This window comes from Bos taurus, chromosome 19 (genome assembly GCF_002263795.3).
Source record: "Bos taurus isolate L1 Dominette 01449 registration number 42190680 breed Hereford chromosome 19, ARS-UCD2.0, whole genome shotgun sequence".
NCBI classification, from domain to species: Eukaryota; Metazoa; Chordata; class Mammalia; order Artiodactyla; family Bovidae; genus Bos; species Bos taurus.
Window position 1 is genome coordinate 48,333,705 of NC_037346.1, and position 22,244 is coordinate 48,355,948.

A 22,244-nucleotide genomic window follows, 5' to 3' on the forward strand; every position below is an offset into this window, starting at 1 on the left:
CGCCAAGGAAACGCACATTACTGATTAGCACCGGACGACTCCTTTTGAACACGGAGGACCATTTTAATGATATACGTACAACCATGAGCCTCACGCAGCAAGCCGTGACAGCTTCACTTTGCAGGAATAAGATGCTTGCAAAAATATTGACTTTTTCACAGCAAAGAAAATCCTATAAACAACAAGATCCTACTGTATAGCACAGGGAACTATATTCACTATCCCATGATAAACCATATTGGAAAAGAATATGAAAAAGAACGTGTGTATATATATGCATATATGTATAACCAAATCACTCTGCTGGTTTGATTAGAAACTAGCACAACACTGTAAATCACCTATCCTTCAACAAAAATAAATTTTAAAATAAATAAAAAAGAAAATCTTATGCCACAGGATTTCCATACTCTCAGCATAGGTTTCTATTTTCTAGGCTCTTCTGGGAGGCAAATATAAACATCCCAGTGCAATTCCCACACATTTGGACAGAGATAGGAAAGCGTCAGAAACTGCTTGTTGGCACAAGCAGACCTAGGGAGTTGTGGTGTGAAAACTGCAGCCCGAGAAACTGGCCAAGTGGAAGGACTGCTGCCTCCTCCGGCGTATCTAGGGTGGGCAGGAAACGGGAGCAGGAAAGAATCACCCCAAGAGGACACCACGTGGGCCTTCGGGTTCGAGGAAGAAGCCCTTCCAGACACAAAGGAGGACTGAACTCCCTCCGGAGAAGGGAAAAACGGCCATCCAGGGCCGGGAGGGGAGAGGGCACAGGTTCCTTATAGCACATGCTCTGCCACCAACAGGCTTCATCCCAGTCAGGCCTCTGCTTTCCCTGGAGGCCATCCAACCTCACTGCCAACTTCTCGGGGCCAGAAGAATGGCTTCCATGGGCAAGTGACCTGTGGGGCAGGGTGGCTAAGCTTCCTACTCTGTTTTTCCTTTGGAAAACTGAGCAAAAACAGTGTCCCATTGAATGCTCGGAGAGCAAAACAAATACGAAGGATGTCAAAGACAAGAGCTACGTAAATATTAGGGGAGACCATTTTATTAAAGAAAACTGGTGCTGGCCAAAGATACCAACAGAGAGTAAACAAAACTCAAAACCTGATTATCCACTCTGTCCCAAACCTCAGGTGCTCCCCATCTTTTGCTCTTGTGGGCAGACAATACAATGTAAGAGCTGGTGGTGACAAGGCAGCAATAATGTAAGAGCTGGTACTGACAATCTAGAATAATCAAGAAAAGCTTAAAATGCTTGGTTTGTGGTATTTAAGAGGGAAGAATAGTATAACTGCTGAAAAGTGTACACCCCACAGTTCTAGGGCTGTATTTGAATTACCTGGAAACTCACTTATGCAACAGCCCTCATTTTCTGACGATGCTGAATAGTTCAACATATGTTTGCAATGTTTCATGTTTTGTCCCCGAATAACATGTCTGCAAGAAGAGCAGTCACTGACTTCTCTGTGCCTTGGTTTTCTCACCTGTAAAATTGGGGACAACAATAACACTGATTTCAAAGCATTGGTGAATTAATATATAATGGGTTAAAATGTGTAAAACTCTTAGTGTATAGTCAGCATCACATAAGTGTCAGCTCTTATGACGATGATTAATTCAGGCTGTGTAAGACTCCAGGAATTTTTTGGGATGACAGAGGATGAGATGGCTGGATGGCATCACTGACTTGATGGACATGAGTTTGAGCATGCTCTGGGAATTGGTGATAGACAGGGAAGCCTGGCATGCTGCAGTCCATGGTGTTGACTGAGCAACTGAACTGAACTGAAGACCCTAGGATCTAATCACAACAATGATCTGATCCCTGCCCTCGTGGCACTTACAGTCTAATAAGGGACCACAGGAGTAAAAAAAAAATTGCACAAACAGAATGGCAAATTGCAGTGAGTGCTATAAGAGGGACATCCCAGGAACCACGAGAGTGTATCAGAAGCCAATCTGGCCTGGTGTTACGGGGGGCATGGATCACAGTGTCAAATGTTTTTCACAAGGTGTAACAACTGAATGAAGATCTGCAGGAACTGGGAGGTGGGTGGAAAGAAGGGAAAAGTCTCCTGGGCAGAGGAAACAGCCTGTGCAAAGGCCTGGAGACTAAAAATAATTTGCTGGATTTGAGGACCTATCAGGCCAGTGCTGCTGGAGATAGAAAGCAGAGGGGTTACTGGGACAAGGAGGGGCTGGGGAAGCAGACAGAAGGCCAAGGGTGTGGGGACTTCCCTGGAAGTCCAGTGGTTAGGACTCCAAGCTCCCACTGCAGGGGACACGGGTTTGATCCCTAGGCAGGGAAGTAAGAACCCACAAGCCTCACGATGTGGCAAAAAAAACCAAAACAAAACAGGGTGAGTATGTACTTGCACAGAGTGGGTCACAAAATCCACGTTTTCTTGGTTTCCTGTGTAGCTCACAGAATGAGCAGGAGGGCATGCTGTTCCTAAGAGTGCAGAGCAGACCTGGAGGGGAAAAAACACTCCTCAAAGGTGAAGTGTAAAATAAACCTAACAGTCTGTTCACAGCCCAGATGAGTCTTCCTGGTGTTGTCATTTAGACTAGCGTTGGACTGGTGTTGCTTAGTTGCTTTACAGCTGAACAGGAGCATCACATACCGAAACCTCATGGGAGAGTTTCATAAATGAGACTGTTTTTGTGATGAAATATGGCCCACAGAGCAACCTCATGGCAAGTTCTCCTGCTTTTGAGACCCGTCATCTGAGGCACTTCTCCAGCCAGACCCCAGGCACTGGATCACAGGGCTCCCCTCAGGAGGCCAAGGAGTGACAGGCACCCTCTCCGGTGGGGCTGGGGCAGGGGGCGGGGCTCCCTCTGCAATAACTGCAGTCACTTCCAGGGCTATTTTCTCTACAAGAGGCAGAAATCCAGGGCGGGGAGGTGGGGGCACTAACCTTCCAGGTCATGGTTGAGTCCTGGATCACCGGCTCACATTACTCAGGAGGGTTGGCAAGGACAGGCAGTATTTATCAATTTCTTCCAGGCACTCCCTGGTTCACGCTTCTTCCTGTTGGCTGACTCCTCTATGTCCAGCTTACTTACTGGTTCGCTTATTTCAACCCCCACCCCCATGCTGGACTCTTCTCTCCTACCGGTAACACAGAAAGAAGGATCCTGTCTTCCATGAGGTGCTGGAGCCTCGAGGTCTGTAAGACTCCTGCCTTCAAGGGTTTTACCATCTTGCAGAGAAACAGCGCCGTACAGGGGAAAAGATGGCAGGTTCCACAACTGTGCCTCCTGGAAGCTGACCTGGCAGCATGCCCGGGCCCTGCCCAGGGCAGTTCTCTAAGATTCTGAGCCCACATGTCCCTGCTCAGGCCTGCCGCTCACTCTTTGGCCCATCCTGTATTCGTGCAACTCCAAAGCCAGTTAATCCTTAAAACTCCAAGTGAAGGGACTTCCCTGGAGGTCTAGTGGTTAGGACTCTGTGCTTACACTGCAGGGGGAATGGGTTTGATCCCTGGTTAGGGAACTAAGATCCCACATATTGTGCAGTGCAGTCAAAAATAAAAAATACATGGAACTCTAAGTTAAAAACCCCCAAGGTGTCTCCATGAGCCTGTCAATGCTCAACAGATGTTATTTGGATAAATGAAGCTGAAAGATGAGCCAGGGCACAGGGATGCATGTCCTGGTTTGCGCTCTGAACAAATCATTCAATTTCTCTGGGCGTCAGTTTCCGATTCTCTAAAGAAGACTGGGTTGGGTGTGCCCTTTAGCTCAGAAGTAGGACAATCCAAAGTTTAGCAGGCCCTCACCTCTCCTCATGGTTTACTGTGGATCCTTTTGGTCCCCAGTCAATCAAAACATGACCCAAACCCAAGTAAGAATGAGAGTGTTCAGATGTCTTGATGCCTTTGAACACAGTCATGAAAGTCCTGGTCTTTCAACACCCCAGTCTCTCTACTTATCTTGAACTATTGCAACACTGAAAATTATAATAGTAATAATCTGATTCACTTTCAGGTTCAGGGTGGGGAAAAGAAACACCACAGAAATGGACTCATATTATGTGGGAGGAGTTGGTGACTCTCAAGTACATGTCCTTGCCATAGACTCTCAAATCAACCATCTCCTAATCTGAAAGGTAGATCTCTATTCTTCTCCAAACCACAAATCCGATAAGTGATTGAACTTCACCCCAGTACCAAAAGCCCCAGAGACTTCCAAGTACTGAACCATCAGATAAAGACGATGCAGGATTGGTGTCAGAAGCAACTGTGGTTTGGTTTCCCAGTTCCAGTACCCAAACTACAGATAAACATGTTCTTAATCTCTCTGTGTAAAGAAAACCATTTTCTTCTTTGCAAAACCAGACCCTGGCAAGTGGAAAATGAACCCTAACAGAGGGACTGGATGAGGTCACTGGAGTGTTTAGAGGAGGTGGGGACTTTGACGTCAGATTCCCTAAACTTGGCTTTATACTGTTCTCGTGGTATTTGAGTTTATCTGGAGATTTTATAAATACATCCACAATAGGTAAAAACTATTTAATTCTGTTTGTAAATACACACATACACACTCACATATATATATATACACACCACATGTGTATTTGAGAACAGAAACATCACAAAAATCAAAGAACTGCTGCCTCTGTCCCCTGAGTCATGGAGGCTTCTGACGTTTTCTTGACAGATTTTTAAACGTTCTCTTCCTATGCTACTGTTAAAAATTGACAACAGTTATACTCAATACCTCATTTTTTTCTCAGGATTTGCAAACATATGTGAGCAGTCAATACCAGTCCTCCTGGGGACTTCCCTGGTGATCTAGTGGTTAAGAATCCATGCTGCCAAAGGAGGAGGAGGTATGAGTTCGAGCCCTGGTCAGAGAACTAAGAGGTCATATACCATGCGGCATGGCCAAAAGCTAAACAAACAAAACAAAACAATGGAAAACACACCAGTCCTCCTGAAGATTAGATGAGAAATCAACTGGAAGATGAACTGGTATAGGGACTCCAATCCTAAGTAATGTGATGCTACTTAAAGAGCGGGGAGGGCACAGTGGTCAGGAAGGTGCCAGGCTTCCCACTGGACCCTACAGGACCACCGAGCCATGGCTGGCAAAAGCACAGCCCTGTGGCAACTTCCAGGCCCCTGTCTCCCGTGCTCAGCTCTTTCATTTCTTTCTTTCCACAGGATTTTATCACCTTCGCACAGTCTATGTATTTCGTATTGATCATGCTGCTGTTTCTTGCCTGTCTTCGCCAAGTAGATGGAAGCTTCACGAGGGCAGGAGACTGTGTTGTTCATTAACGTGTCCCAGGCCCCTCAGACAGGGTTGGCATATACAATAAAGCTGGCAGATGAACCGGTGGGATCCACTACGTTCAGGAACTGGGGGGCTTGGAGGCTCGAGGCAGAGGAGCCCCCACCTTCCCCCACCCAGCTAAGAGCGAAGGTGGAACAGTAGAGCTGGGGGACTCGTCCCTTTAACCTAAATGGTGCCTAATTGGAAGATGTTTATAAAGAGGCCCACGAAGAGGTCTCTAGTTCCATGGCCCTGTTTTACAGATGAGGAAATACAGGGGAAATGACTCATTTGCCGAAGTCTCCCAGCACTCAGCCCCTCATCTCCCAAGTCCCGCTCACTGGAAGAAGCCGTTTTTATCATGTAGGTCAAAAGTGTGTGTGAAGGGATTTCCCTGGCGGCTCCAGTTGAGTTAGGACTCTGAACGTCCACTACAGGAACTAGGATCCCACAGCCAAAAACAAACCAAAAAAACCCGATGCATGAAAACAGAAGACTGTGCCTATAACCGACATTTCAAAACAGCTAAAATGACCAACTACACTGGTCTACCTGCTTAATGAGCACAGACTCACTCGGGACTTCCCTAGGATTAAGTTCGGTCGGGAAACCCAGCTCTCAGCCCGGAGCTCACCCAAGTGTTAGGTTAGATGCCGAGCCCCCTTCAGAGGCTGTCTTCAGGGACTTCCCTGGTGGTCCAGTGGTTAGGACTCTGTGCTTCCACTGAAGGGGACCCAGGTTCAAACCCTGGTCAGGGAACTAAGATCCCTCAAGCCACATAGGGCAGCCAAAAAAAAAAAAAAGAGGCCAACTTCACAGAGTGACCTCCCACTTCTACTGACTTCTGTCAACATGATTCCGGCAGAGTTTAGATTTGGTCTGGACCAGTCTAGTGAGTTTCAGAAGTGAGTTTCCTCTTGTTCCTAAATCAGCTCTTAGGATTCTCTGGGTAACAACTCAGGGGCAGTGGCTAAGACAGGGACTGGCCATCTCCTGTGGGGCCTTCTGTGGTGCGGCCTTTCAAAGGTGCACCTGCTGCAAAAAACACCTTCAGGCTATGATAATCACCCAGATGCCCACAGCACTCCAGACCACAGAAAGGGGAAGGAGAACATCACGAACTGGGCCCTCTGGCAACTCATTTCCAACGGACACATTCTCGCCCTGCTAAGAAAGTCCCTTTTGGCTTTGTATGCTTCATTCTTGTACTTTAACAGTTCAACTCACTCCTTCCACAAATTTCTCCCATACCCACTTGCCTTGGCTACTTCACTCTGGCTACAAACTTGAAGAAAGATTTTATTACCCACCAGGGGATGTGAAGGAACCTGGAAAACGGTGTTGTTTGGATTCCTTCAGGCCTCTTAATGTATGAAGGCGGCAAAAATAATACATCAGCTTAAGTGGAACTGCAATTCTAAACATCTTATAATTCAATAATGAGATGTATTTGAATGTAAGGCCAGTTATCGGTTAAAGCTGATTTTTTAAAAAGCAAATTCAGTAGTTAGTACTCAAAGAGCAACAACAACAACAAATATCTGTCTGTCTGGAATTACTTGCGCTTTAAAAGGTGGATATAGTGTACTAGAAAACACATAATATGTTTCCCAGGTGGCTTAGTGGTGAAGAATTCGCCTGCCAGTGCAGGAGACTAGGGTTCGATCCCTGGTTCAGGAAGATTCCACATGTCAAGGAGCAACTAAAACTGTGTGTCACAACTATTGAGCCTGTGCTCTAGAGCCTGTACTCTGCAACAAAAGAAACCATCACAATGAAAAGCCCACGCACCGCAACTAGAGTAGCCCCACTAGCCACATGCAGAGAAAAGCCTGCACAGCAACAAGACCCAGCACAGCCGAAAATAAATAAATACATAAATTTTATTTATATATATACATAAAGAAAACATATAATGCTAGGTTCTCTATTTCTACCTTTTTTTTTTTTTTGGCTGCACTGCATGTGGGATCTTAAGTCACGGAACCAGGGATCGAACCCGCATTCCCTGAATTGGAAGTGCAGAGTCTTAACCACTGGACGGCCAGGCAAGTCCATCTATTTCTAGTTCTGCCACTATCTAGCAGGATGGATCAGTCCTAACTTCCATATAACACACGCTGAAAGCCGGCGGCTCTGGTCTGCTCCAGGGTTCTGTGACATCACAGGGCACAGGTGAACACTCTGGCTGAGTCCAGGATTAAGGAGCAGGGCTTCCCTGATGGCCTCAACCTGGCTGCACATTAGAGTTGCCTGGAGTTTATTAAAAAAAAATTTTTTTAAAGAAAGCATGCCAACCTCCTCTCTTAGAAATTCTGATTTCATTCGTCTGAAGTGGGGCCTTGGCATAAGGTTATTTTAAAAGGTCCCAGGTGACTCAGTCAGCTGGGGTGGGGAAGCACAGACTCAAGTTCACACATTCCCACTGCAGCTGAAACAGGTGTTTCTCTCACTCCTAGAGGCTCCTCAGGAATCACGGGTCATTTGCTTTAAGAGGAAGGAGATCCGAGTTAGTTTTGGTCAACAAACTCCCCTGACCCAACTGGAGATCAACGACGATGTCAGGTTCAAGGCTTCTGATGGCACTGTTTGTTCAGAAAATGTATGAAAAAAAAAAAAAAATCCGGTTTCCATGACAAACTCTCCTGTAGCCAGGACAATGGTTCCCCCGACTCTGAAACACAGAGGGGAAGATAATCTCTTGGAGGAAGGGGTGGTTTTGAATTATAATTATTAATTAGTCTACTAACTAGGGAAATCATGTTTCATACATAAGAGGACTACCCTGGATCAAGGTTCATTTTTTTAATAGTGAAACATCATGCTGAGTGAAAAATGAAACCGACTTGGAATAATCACAGGCCATTTATCTCCTGGGGTTTGGCAGTGGGAAAATTAATCTCATGACTGATATGAGGGGCCGATCAAGACAGCACTACACACTGGGGGTCATGTCCACCCAAGCAAGTATCTTGGAACCCCTCTCATTGTGTGGAAGGAGACACTGTTGATAAGATCCCATTAAAGAATGTAAATTACAGCTAGGGCAACATTTTCCTTATTCCCTGCTCCAAATCCATAGCCCATTCACCCAATGATAAAAGAGCTCCTTGTCTTATTGGTCTTCAAGAGCCTCCAAGAGAAATCTAATCAATATTCGCTGAGTGCCTGCTACAGAGGGTATGGCCGACTCACTGTGCTAAACGCCAGGGAGGATGCAAAGATGAGCAAGACACAGTTCCAGCTTTCAAGGACAAACTGGCAGGAGAAGTGTGCCACCCCACGCAGGGGGACCTTCCTGCTCCCTCCTCTCTCTGTCACCACCCTCTCCTGAGACCCACCTGAGCTAAGCAAGTTCCCTCCACGGTGGCCCAAGGGCCAAGCCTACTCCCTCTCATGTCATCACACACCCAAATCCTGGTGCCAGAACCTGGTGGGAGGTGGGCCTCTGCAAAGTCAACCCGCACCCCAGACCCAGCCTGACCATTAGACAGTTCTGTCTGCCCAAAGCTCTGACTACAGTAGGGAGGAGCAACTCTGGTTAAAGGCTTCTAAGACGTGAACTTTCGGTTTTGCTATTTCAGAAATATTCTGGGGCAAGACCTTACAGAAAGACATGCACCTGCTTGGATATTATTAGACCTCAAGCAAAGAATCGAGCTTAAATGGCAGGTTTGGTGTAAGAGCCTCTTCACCTGCACTGTCCCCATGATCGATGGATGCAGTCAATGCTCCCGATGGAGATGCTCAGAAGGCAGCGTTTTCACCCAAAAGCTGCATGCATCTTTCTTTTTTTTTTTTTTCCTGCGTGCATCTTTCTCAGGTTGAAACGAAGATTGAGAGGCTGCGACTCTCCTGGGAGGATGGAGACCATTGGAGCATCTCCCCGAGCCTACAGCAAAGTCTCTTTTCACTCCTTCTCTGGATCCCATCTCTCACTGCAACATCGCTCGGTCAGTCCTCGGGTTTGTTCTAACAAACATACCAGAACGTAAGCACTGCAGGGGCTGCTCTTCAAAGGGAAGCAGGAGGATCGGATTCAAGGTTCGGTTCCCTCGCTGGCCCATGACCATGGACAGGTCATAAGCTCTGTCTGGCCTCAGCTTCCTCATCTATCTGTCATGGGAACACAGCAAGGCAGTGACTGTTCACCGTGGGAGGGCAGTGGTGATGCCTGGGTGAGGGTAGTACCTGCCCCAAAATACCACCCTCGAAGGTTCTAACCTGCTCCCACCACTGTCACTGATGGTCATGCATCCCATTCCTTAGGTGGGGGCAGGGTGGGGAAAATATTAAGACTCAGTGGGACTTCCCTGGTGGTCCAGTGGCTAAGGGTCCACACTCCCAGTGTAGGGAGCCCAGGTTCAATCCCTGGTCAGGGAACTAGATCCCACATGCTGCAACTAAGATAAGGCACAGCCAAATAACTAACTAAATAAACAAATATGTTTTTAAAAGATTTATCGGTCTAAACCAGCAAGATCTGTTCTAGGAGTCTAACATACTCTCTGTTGTTGCTGTTTAGTCACTAAGTGGTGTCTGACTTTTTGGGACCCCATGGACTGTAGCCCACCAGGTTCCTCTGTCCACGGGATTCTCCAGGCAAGAATACTGGAGTGGCTTGCCAGTTCCTTCTCCAGGAATCTTCCCAACCCAGGGATCGAACCCATGTCTTCTGCATTGCAGGTGGATTATTTCACCACTGAGCCACCTGGGAAGCCAAACATACTCTGATGGGAAGCTATGCATTTATCCATACATGCGCTCACTGCTCACAATACATCTGGAGCTTTTCGGAAATTTTCTTCAAAGAATATACTTTTGAATCCTCTAAGAGGTAGAAAGTCTCTCATTAGTTTTTAGAAACAGCCAAAAATCCAAGTGCCCTTTATAAATCATGCAATCAAGCTAAGTAATAACAGTTTTGATCAAAATTTCAGTGTGGGCCATGTCAAAGCTATATTCAAGCAGAGACTGGGAAAAATTGGGAAATGTTTTAAGTTGTGTAAGAATAAACAGCTTAAGAATTAAAAAAAAAATACTTGCTTTTTCAGGGCTCCTTTTTTCATTTTAAAGTTGAATTATTAAATGACACTAAAAAAAAAAGTTTAAAAAAAGACTGATTTGTTTGACATGAACATTGACCCTGAAGGGGTGATGATTTTGAAAAACACGACATTTTCTTGGATGAAAAAGTTCAGGTACGTTTGTGGAAAAAACAAAACAAATATTTCACTCTATTGTCAAGTGGTACATTAATTTTCCTAGGAAAAACAGCTGTATGGACAAGCTAATGGTTTAAGAACTGTGACCTCCAAAAGAGACAAACAATGCATCAATTTTTGATTTATAAACAGTTTTGAGTTGAAATTTTAAATGGCCTCCTAATCAACTATCAAAAGAATCGTGGGAATTCCCTGGCAGTCCAGTGAAGGACTCCATGCCTCCACTGCCGAGGCCAGGGTTTAATCCCTGGTCAGGGAACTAAGATCCTGCAAGCTTTGTGGCACAGCAAAGAAAAAAAAAAAAACAGCAACAATCTTTTCTGTAGAGGGTGGGCTACCCATAAAATCAAACTCAAAGAATAATGCCAAGGTATTTCTGAAGCCACATCTGCTAGAAAGCTGATCTGAAACCACGGCAGACCAGAGGACCTATATTAATTAACATTTCTCGATAGGTTTGTAGGTACATAGGGCATCATGAAGGAACTGCTGTGGTTATTCAGGTCTTCGAAATATAAGCAAAATAAAACCTACACATTCCGTTTGCAGACATTAAACCCACCCTGCTAAACGGAAACACTTTAAAGCTTACTTTAAAATGGCCATCAAGAAACCAATTTAAGGTTGGCTTGTGCTTTTTAAAACATCTACTATTGCTTGGGGGCTGGAGGAGGGAGCTCTTAAAGAATACATATGACCAGCAAATTCTAGTCCTAGGAATTTATCCCAAGGTAATAATTAAGCAGTTAAGATGGGCTCTGGAGTTTAGCAGTAAGGTTTATCACAACTGTTCATAGTAATGAAAATTAAAAGCAGCCTGAATATCTAAATGGTTGAGTGGTCAAATTACGGTATACCCATTCAGAGAAGTATTACAGTAAGCTATATACAGGGAAGCAGCCAGTGAGAATAATGTTGTAGAATTAAATTTACTGACCTAATAAGATCTAAGTTTGGGGAAGAAAAGCATAATTTATGCAAAGTGAGCACATAAAAATGTCCAGAAGGACATATATCAAGATATTAATAGACTAGTCATCAGAGAAATGCAAACCAAAACCATAAGGAGATACGACTTCACACCCACTAGAACAACTGTAATTTACAAAAACAAAAAACAAAAAAGATATTAAGCGTTGGTGAGAAACTGAAGCCTTCCTAAACTGCAGGTGGGACGGTTAAAATAGTGTAGTTGCTTTGGCAAATGGTTTGCCAGTTCCTCAAAAGGTTAGACAGAAAGTTACAACATGACCTAGAAATCCCACTCTTCAGTATATACCCAAGAAATATAAAAAATACACGGCCATTCAAAAATTTGTACCTAAACATTCGCAGCAGCATTATTCATAATAGCCAAAAAGGGGAAAAAACCCGTGTCCATCAAATGAAGAATTGATGTACAAAATGGGGTATATCCACGTAACGAAATATTGTTATTTAGTCACCAAGTCCTGTCTGATTCTTTTCTACCCCGTGGACTGTAGCCCGGCTGGAGTGAGTTGCCATTTCCTTCTCCAGGGCATATTCCCCACCAAGGGATCAAACATATCTGCTGCTTTGCAGGTGGATACCTTACCACTGAGCCACTAGGGAAGTCCTAACGGAATATCATTCATCAATAAAAAGGAAAAAAAGCACTGATACAGGCCATAAGACGGATGAACCCTGAAAATGTTACATGAAGTGAAAGAAGCCATACATGAAAGACCACATGTGGAATGATTCTATTAATATGGAATGTCCAGAATAGGCAAATCTATAGAGACAAATGGAGATCAGTGGTTACTGGGGGCTGGGAGGTTTGGGGAGTGACAGTTAACAGGTATGGAGTTTCTTTTGGGAATGATGAAAATAACATAAAACTGACTGTGGTGATGGCTGCACAATCCTGTGAATACACTAAAAATCAGAATTGTATATTTTAAACAAGTGAATTTTATGATATGTGAGTTACAGCTCAAAGGGACAACAGAGATGGTTGGATGGCATCACTGACTTGATGGACCTGACTTTGAGCAAGCTCCAGGAGTTGCTGATGGACAGGGAAGCCTGGCGTGCTGCAGTCCATGGGGTCACAAAGAGTCAGACACTGCTGAGCTGAACTGAAAGATGTTAGAATGTTAACAGAAGTAATGTTTGGGTAATAGAATTATAGGTTTATTGTGTTTATTTTTTAAATTTAGACTATATTTTCTAACTCTTCTTTCTACCATACATATGAATACTTGAGAGGTTTTCTCAAATCTTCCCATGTTATTATACAGAAAGCACCAAACACAAAGGATTTGAAGAAAAGGAAATCTACCTTTCTTACAATAGTGGAATAACTGGAAACAACCCAAATGACCCCAGTAGGGTGACCACTAGGCAAAGCATGGCTTGTTACCACGTTAGCCCTGGTCAGTTTTGACCCCCGTCCCTACCCTGAGGCTGACACAGAAGGCTCAAATGCTTTCTGCATGGGTGGTGGTTTACTAAGGTGCTGCTGAAACTGACAGACGCAGTGGTGCACTCAGAATATTTCCTAACAGGTCACAGGACACGTTTTGTGGGGAAAAAAAAACAACAACTGAACAAAAATACAGAACCCTCTTTTATACTGTTCGACTTGCTGTGTGTTTGTACGTGAACAAAGATCATAAGATAACCAGAAGTGATGCAGAGCCTGTGTAAAAGTGAAAATTTTTAAAAGTCATGTATGCAAGGACCTTGGGACTTTGTTTGGTGTTTGAGGGGAGGGCGGGTCTCAAGTTCTAGTTTTCCTAGTCCACATGTGTCCTGGTGCACTCACTCATTTAAATATCTCTAAACGCTTGTTGCTCTGAGGCAGCAAACTCTGAAACCAAACATGGAATATAAGTAAAGAAAAAACAAGGGGGGAAAAAAAATCCCCAGCCCCTGAGAAATACAGCCAACCAGCATGTTTATTATTCAAAGACTATGATTCACTGTCCCTGTTTTTTAAGCCAGCATCACACTCTAATCATATTGCTAGGTTACGGGCCCCGAGTTATGCGTGCATAATAAAAACGGAATCCATCAAAATGATACATTAGGCTTTTCTCCCCTATATCATCTCTTTAGGGAAAACATTTAATCATGATAAAACACACACAGTATTAAACCTAAATATTACTGTGGATTCCCCAAACCAAAGAGGTTTCCAATGAAACTGAAATAGTTATCCTATGAGTATTCAACCTGGAAAACAAGAGTTGCCATCAAAGGCAGGCAAAAATTCCCAAGAGGCCCATGCAGGTGGTACTATTCAGCTCAGACAGGAGGAAACCTTTATGTGGCTCACTGGCTTTTATATTCAGGAATACGGTTTACCATCAAACTTACGCAAGAATCACTCTCATACACATTTTCTCTTGTGAATTTAGAAGTTATATCACTGTGGAGAGCCACATGGGCATGCAAGTTAAAAAAACAAAACAGACGAATGCGCACTACAGTCTAATTTCACGATCAGCAGTCTTGAACGTGAGCTTCAGGAGACACTCTCCTTCATAGTATATATACTCGAGACCTCCTATGAGGATAATTCATGCAGGTAATAAGTATCAGAATAAATGAGAAGCAAGGCCATTTCTAGGTAAGACTTAACGTCTCAGTGTGTTTTTGTGGACACTTCTCCGGGACTTTGTTTAGTCCCCTCTAAAACCCAAACATCAGCTCAATAAAAGAGATCGCATATCCTAAAGTACCCTGAAGAAAGTGCCCTGCCTTGCATTCCACAGATCTCCTTGGTACTTGAGAGAGGTGACACCCAAACGTGGCGCAATGAGGGCCACAGGGCAGCGATGATGTGACGGCAACGATGCACCACAAACCAACATCAGGCACAAGACCCAGGTCCAGGGAGGAGGAGGAAACTCACTGACTGGATAAAGCACCTTCTGGATTAACAAGACAGGCTTGGGTGCTTAGAAACACTGACATAACTGCATTTTAGGTCCAGTAGCCTAGAGTCTTGGCTTGTGGATGTCTGGCTAAGACACACACTGAAGGAGAATCACAATATTGCCTCCGCTGCACTAGTTACTTCATCAATCAAAAAGAAACAGCATCAAAAAAATATCCCCTGCCCAGGCATTGTATAACATTTAAAAACGATGACTTACGAGTAAAAAACACCTTCTGGGGGATGGGATGGCAAGAAGAATTTACATTATTATCTAATGTGATGTGCCAGGTCTCTTCACACATGGGAGTGTGTCAGCTGTCCCCATTTCACAGATCAGGAAAGAGAGTCTCAAAGACTCTGAGGATACAGCTACCAAGGGACCGGAAAGCACTCAGGTTTGTCTGATTTTACAGCCACTACACTCTGCATACAACATCACTGCAGCCTAGTTTAACTGCAAACTCTGCATTTAGAACTTCAAAATAATAATTCCCGGATTCTCTGCTGGTGCAGTGGATAAGAGTCCACCTGCTGATGCAGGGAACACGGGTTCGATCCTGGTCTGGGAAGATCCCACATGCCACAGAGCAGCTAAGCCCGTGTGCCACAGCTACTGAGCCAGTGCTCCTCAACAAGAGAAGCCACTGCAATGAGAAGCTCAGGCACAGCAATGAAGACCCAGCACAGCCAAGAGTTAATTAAAGGAAAAAAAGATTTAAAAAAATAACAATTCCCACTATGTTTGGGGATCGAAATTTTTACTGGTAGGTAATTCTGGGAGTGCAATTCTGACCTTTTCCCTAAAGAGCTGTTACACTCAAACATAACCTTTTGATAAGGGTCTGAACTCTTTTACCAAGAACTCTGGGAATCTTGGATTCTAAATACAACTTCGAAATATTTACATGAACTGAAACTATAGTCCCAGTTAAAGGCTACAGTTATTTTTGGTTCTTTAGCCAAAGTTATTCAATAACTGAAACACTAGAGTCCAGTGACAGAACAGTAAACGAAAAGAGGTGGCAAAGAAAACCATAAACACAATGATGATATGAAATGATTGGTTTCCATGTCACACATTTTGGTCATTTTCTTTACACTCTTTTTTGTGAACGGATGCCAGGCACCAATTAACCAATCCAAGATGAAATGTTCAAGTTCAAAACCTGATTCCTGTTGAGAAAGTGGATTTTTTTCCCCCTCAACTAGAAGGAAAACTTACATGACTTTTGTGGAGTGTGTATAAATTTTCCTTTAAAAAAAAAAAAGAATTTGAAAAAAGTGGCCTCCTACTTCTTCAGCTATTTCCAAATTCTTGTTACCTACCCCAAGAGCACAGACTAGTATTTACCTAAAATGCATAACCTCCAAAGAGTTCACGCTATGGCACTCAGGGACACACATGTCCATTCTTCATCTGAACACCTAGTACCTGATACACCATATTAAAGAGTACACAGTGGAGATCATTAAATAGAACCTGCTCCAGTGTGCCATGCCCACATCCTGAACAATACATTAAAAAAAAAAAAAAAAAAACCCTAAATTAGGTTCTTTCAACCAGAAGGAGGAAGGAAAAAAAGCCGAGCTTGTCCACAAAATGTCCTCCCAGCCAAGGTGTCCGAGTCCACAGCCTGATAGAAGGCCTGAAATCGTTAAATAAATGTAAACCAGGCTCTTCTCTACAGAGAAAAAAGAAAAAAAAGATGAAAAGACGTTTCGGACAGCCCCACGGTGTTCTCCCACCAGGAGACAGTCGTTTAAAGTTAAGGAGCGGCTTCACCGCTGTCCCATATGGGGTTTTTAAAAACGAGTCCCATTCCCACCGCTTAACCTGCTTAAGGAAGTCTTGCTGCCCCCAAAGGAAGCCCGCTGCCTCCAATACCAAGAAACCTGCAAGGCAGGTAAGCAGAATCAAACTCTTGGGGAAAGAATGCTTAGCCACTTTCAGTGGCATTTGTTTCCCAAAGTTATCGCATTTTGCAAAGTTCAAGCGAGGATTATAAACGCAAGACATTCCCTTCCCCTTGGTCACAGGGCCCTTCCTGCCCTCCCTCCGCGGCCACCGCCAGGCCAAGCCGGCTCCCACCTGTGGAAAGGGTCCGACAGGTGGGACGGCCTCCCAAGGGCCCCGGGCCTTCTGGACACCCTGAGGTGCCGCCAGGACGACACAAAGTTGCGTCGGAGAGCACGCGGCCCGGGAGGCGCTGCTCGTGACAGCCGCGCCGGCCCGCGAGGCCCCTGGGTGGCGGACGCCTCGGCGGGGCCGGCCGTGGCCGCCACTCCGGCCGGTCAGGAGGCCGCCTCTCCCCGCCCAGCGTCGCCTCCGCCCCGGCGGACGCACGAAGCCTGGGGCCGCCGCCGCCGCAAGCCGCCGCATTCCCGGCTCGGACCCCAGCCCGTGCCGCGCTGTCCCCCACCCCAAGCTTCCCGGTCACTCACCCCGGGGCCGGGCAACAGCAATGCCAGCAGCAGCAGCAGCAGCAATCGGACAAGCATGGCGAGGACTCGGCCTGGCTCCTGGCCGGCCGGCCGGCTCCAGGGGGGCGGTGCGGGCAGGCGGGCAGAGGACGGGGCGGGGGCGTCGCGACGACAGAACGGCGGCGGCCGGGACTCAGGGGACGCAGCGCTGACTAGGCGGTGGCGGCACCCCCATTCCCGGCCCTATAAGTGCCGGGCGCCGGCGCTTCTTCCGGTCGGGGAGGGGCCGGAGGCGGGGCCGACCTAGAGGCAGGCCTGGGATTGGGCGGGGCCCTGGCTCGGGGCGGGGATTGGGCTGGTGTGGGCGGGGTTGTCGCGGGAGGGGCGGGGTTATAGGCGGTGCCAAAGGCCTCCAGCTGGCCTTAGGTCCCTTGGCCGCGGCCGCGGGAGAAGAGGACCAGGCCTCTGCGTCCGGCATCTAGGGGAGCTGAGTGATCGAGGCAAAGAACTTGTCTGAGGCAAGTGGAGGCCGGTAACCCGGCCACGTGGGCGCATTCCCTGCCCCAGGCGGTCCCAATGACCCCCGCCTAGGGACCCTCTGCGTCAGGCTGGATCAGGAAAGGCCAGGAGACAGGCGGTGCCTTGAGTCCAGAGCCCCGCCGTGGTGGGATCGTCGGTGATCTTCTGAGCGAAGGCAGGCAGCTGGGAGGGATTCCTGCAAACCGGGCGTTTCTGCTCTGCGCGTGGCTATCGCTGAGTTGGCATCCCCGGTGTCCTCCAGTTGCGTCTCAGTTAACCCAAAGGTCCCTTTCTTCGCCCTCAGGAATTCCCCTTCAAATCATATCCAACAGCCACCAATTCCCTTTGGTATAACCATGGCCAAGTCATTGGCCAAAAATTACGAACAAGGAAACCATTTTTGGCTGCTGGTGTCATGTGTGTTTATGTGGCATTTGTAGATATGACCTTGTGAAGCTTGACATGTGTCAAGCTTGGAGACAGTGGGTTTGTTGAGGACTAGTACAAGGTCCATTTGAAGGCTATGGGCTCTTAACCTCATTTAAAGAGCCAGGAAGCTGTTTGGTCACTGGGTCCCATGCTGCCCTCCACTTACATAGGTGAAAACTGGGAGAGAGGACACTGTGACAAGAGAGAGGTTGGAAGCACATTCCTATATTCTAGGAGAAGAAGAAAACAAGGATAGCAACTTCTCTAATTTTTCTTGACTTGTTCATATGACAGTCCAAGATTTTTCAGGGTTTAGGGGAAACAAGTAAGCAATGCTAGGGAAAACAAAGAAGTAGTCGGGACTGTGTTCAATATCTTGTAATAACCTATAATGGAAAAGAATCTGAAGTACACACACACACACATGAATCACTGTGCTGTACACCTAAAACTAACACAACACTGTAAATCAACTGTACTTCAATTATTGTTGTTCAGTCACCCAGTCATGTCCAACTCTTTGTGACCCATGGACTGCAGCACACCAGGCTTCCCTGTCCTTCACTATCTCCTGGAGTTTACTTCAATTAAAAAAAAAAAAGTAGTGGTGGAAGACTGACCAGATGTCTGGTCTGGATATATGTGAGCCAATCTTATCTCATTACAGCAGACAGAAATGCAGACAGGACTTCCTTGGTGGTCCAGGGGCTAAGACTCCATGCTCCCGATGCAGGGGTCTTGGGTTCGATCCTTGGTCGGGGAACCAGATCCCACGCTCTGCAACTAAGAATTTGCATGTAGCAACTAAAGATCCCGCATGCTACAACAAAGATCGAAGATCAAAGATCTGCAACCAAGACCTGGTGCAGCCAAATAAATACATATGGGGGGGGGGGGGGAGGAAATGCTCATAGTAAACTAAAATCCCATCAACAAAATTCACCAACAATATCCCCCATTCCTCTTCACTTTCTGCCATAAGGGCATGCTGTGATTCATGGGGTCGCAAAAAGTCAGACACGACTGAGCGACTGAACTGAACTGAACTGATTCCCCATTCCCAACCTCATATGCCTGAGTCACAGTCAAGGGACTAAACTCTACTCACGCTAGAGAATCCAACACATCAGTTTAAAGGGGAGGATCAATCTTGGTAACTAGACACATTTTAGTGTGTCTGTTACTAGACACACTAGAACACAGAGTAGACACATTTTTGAAAAGTGTTATCTGCATATCAAAATGCAGATGGGGAGGTTTGGGATTGGGAAGAGATGTGCAGTAACAGAAGCTCCATCATTCCTGGAGCCAGGGTGTCCAAGTGGCCAGGGAGGAGCCCACCGAAAGTGGGAGGAGCCCATGGAAAGTGGGAGGAGCTCTAACGATTATCTGTCCAGCTTGCAAGAGCACCACAGGATGTGTAAGACCACACCTGGCTTCCCACACTGGGCTTCCCACACTGGGCTTCCCAGTGTAAGACCACAGGGTTGAATTAAATGAGAAGCTTGACTGGATAATGCTGCTTTCACATCCCTTCTCTGGTGCTTTTTTCCTCTAATAGAGTAAATCCAGGAGGGGAACTTTCTGTGCTGGAACTCTGGAAGCCCTTTGACAATTCAAAATGTCACTGTGACCCTGTAAGCACAGCAGATAAAACACAAAGGGGAATGCTTACCTCAATCTGACTCATAAATCAATTTTAAAGATTTAATAAAGAAAAAAATTCATTCCAAGGAGAAGGGTCCAGGTAGGTATATTTATTTTGTACTTGTTTGAACCAAATCTCCAGGCCATAATTGCACTGTTTTAGGTAATCCGAATTTCTTATGCACCAGTGCAATTTTTCTTACGCTTAATCAGTCCATATGTCTTGTACATGTCTCCACTTGATTGGCAACTCATCCTGATAAGTGCTGGTTTTATTTATGGCAGCATTGCCCACAGTCTTGTTCAATAGTCAAGTATTGTTTTAGAGAGTTTTTTGCTTGTGATAAAGCAAAAGCTGGCATCGCTGATAAATACAGACAGAAATGGAAATACTTCTATAGGGTGCCTTTGAAGTGGACCTGACCATAGAAAAGACTGGAAAATGGTCAGTAAATGACCCTTCTGGAAGTTGTATTAAATAGCATCTTCTACCTAAAGCAAAGGTCATGGTTTTAGGGTAAAGATAAGCCCTCTTTTTCCACCAAGGTTAAAATATATGTTCATCATGTGACTTCCCTGGTGGGCCAATGGTTAAAGAAGCTGCCTTGCAGTACAGGGAACATGGGTTCAATCCCTGATCGGGGAACTAAGATCCCACAGGTTGCAGAGCAACTAAGCCGGCGTGCCACGACTAGACAGTCCACATGCCGCAGGGCTCATGATGCACTGAAGACCCTACATGCCACAGTGAAGGCCTTTTGCAGCCAAATAAATTAATAAATATATTTTCAACAAAAATTGGAGCAAGCAGGACCTGAATATATCAGCAGGGGAGAGCTAGTGGTGGGAAAAACTGAGTTAAAATCTTCACTTCTCTCTAAATCAGTGGTTCCCAAACTTGGAAAGGTTTTCAAAAATAGATTTCCAACACCTTTTTATGCCTTCTTCCCCCCCACTGATTCAGAATCTTCTGGGGTGGAGCTCTGTGGGGTGGAGACTGTGTGTTTTCCAGTTTCTGCAGTTGAGAAGGGCAGCCAAGATCCTGGAATCCAGCTCACTCCTAATGTCCGGTGTTAATCCCTCCGACCAGTAATTCCTTTTATTTATTTTAGCAAATTTCGCCCTCTAGTGGAAGAAATTACGACCCAGCCTGCAAAAGTTTGTGCCTGTCTCAATTCTATTTGAAACCCTTCAAAATTTCATTTAAAAATGATTATGAGGTTAGTTTGCAGACAGCTCTTTAGTGAGAGATTAGTTCCTTTTGAAGGAGACTTGAAAGGAAAATCTGGTAAAACCAGAAAGGGAGGTCACGGTTGAAAGCTCCAGTACCATATCAAAGGAACAGTGTCTTTATCAGAATAAACCCACTCTTTTTTTTTTTTTTTGTTTAGTAATTTTCATGCTGCTACTGCTCCCAAACATACTTGCACTTACAGCAGATGTTGGGGGGTAGTTAAGGGATAAATAAAATGATGAAGCAAGACTCTCTGGTAGCAAGCTAAATGGGAAATTTTTTCAAAGCTGCTGTCACTGAGCAGTTTGGTAGTAAGGTTCTTACTTTGGTTCTTCCTGTTCTGGGATTTGAAAGGATGGTGACACTCACTCTAAAAGAACTTCTCTTTACCACAGAGTCCAATCTACCATGCACTTTTCTTGTACCACAAAAATAATTCTTTCTTATCCACAGTCAATATTTGTTGGCTGTTGGCTATTATTAAAAAATGTGCAAAAAACGCATGCGTTACGGGACCAGCTCATGTTATCGGCAGTTCTACGAGGTAGTGTTTTTGGCCCCATTTTACAGATGATGCGTTGGAATTTTAAAAGATTAACAGCCAGGTGGGTAACACACAGCTAGTAAGAAGGCACAACCCAGATTTTTTTTTCTTGGCTGCACTGTAAGGCATGTGAGATCTTAGTTTCCAACCAAGGATCAAACCCAAGTTCCCTATATTGGAAGATGGATTCTTAGCCACTGGACTCCCAGGCAAGTCCCAGCACAACAATAACAAAAAAGAATATTATTTTTTAAAAAAGGAAGAAAGAAAAGAACTCAGCTATCAACATGACTGCTGCAGTGTTGCACCTTCACCGGCTGTTATTCTTGCCCGTCCCCCAGCGTTGTGACAAAGTGCCCATTGTGTGGCCCATAAAGGTGGTTAAGCAGGAGCCCAGGCTGCCATGTCCCTGGAATACTATTAACAACCAGAAGTTTGTACAAATATGTGATGATAAAGGGCATTGCCTCCAATAACATGTAAGTCTCTCAACTGGGGGTTGGTTGTGCAAAAGCACAACCCACAAAAGTCCCCGAGCAGCCACGTGGGAGAGAAGAGTGGACTTTCCCGTGGGGTTTCTGCCCCAGGAGGGAGCTCAGGCCAGTCCTGACTGATTATTTGTTCACTTGCCTCTGAGAGGTTGCATTATATGAAACACGCATTTGTGCTGAGTCTGTATGCCACCATGGTGAAGCACCCACAGTGGTACCAGTGTGGCAGTTCAGTCGCTCAGCTGTCTCCACTCTTTGCGGCCACATGGATTGCAGTGCCCCAGGCCTCCCTGTCCCTCACCGTCTCCCGGAGCTTGCTCAAACTCATGTTCCACTGAGTCGGTGACGCCATCCAACCGCCTCACCTTCTGTCGTCCCCTTCTCCTCCTGCCTTCAGTCATTCCCAGCATCAGGGTCTTTGCCAGTGAGTTGGCTCTTCGCATCAGATGGTCAAAGAGTTTATTAATATTCTCAAAGGGCTGCTTCAGCGCCAACATGGAAACGGCCATCCTCTCGTAGTGCCTCCAATGCCTCCTAATCC

The 22,244-nt window shown here is 45.6% G+C and overlaps 1 protein-coding gene and 1 non-coding gene across 2 annotated transcripts in view; one reads left to right on the forward strand and one right to left on the reverse strand.

The window, feature by feature from the left end:
- Positions 1-17,090, reverse strand: part of ERN1 (endoplasmic reticulum to nucleus signaling 1) — an 82,336-nt gene extending 65,246 nt beyond the window's left edge. Inside the window, exon 1 of the mRNA XM_024980955.2 lies at positions 16,861-17,090. Coding sequence (XP_024836723.1) covers positions 16,861-16,917 — 57 coding nt within the window. The 5' untranslated portion in view covers positions 16,918-17,090. The remainder of the gene's footprint in view (positions 1-16,860) is intronic.
- On the forward strand, positions 5,970-6,042 carry TRNAG-UCC (transfer RNA glycine (anticodon UCC)). Its single transcript has one exon. It is a non-coding gene; the product is annotated as a tRNA-Gly (tRNA).
- Positions 17,091-22,244: the final 5,154 nt, after the last annotated feature.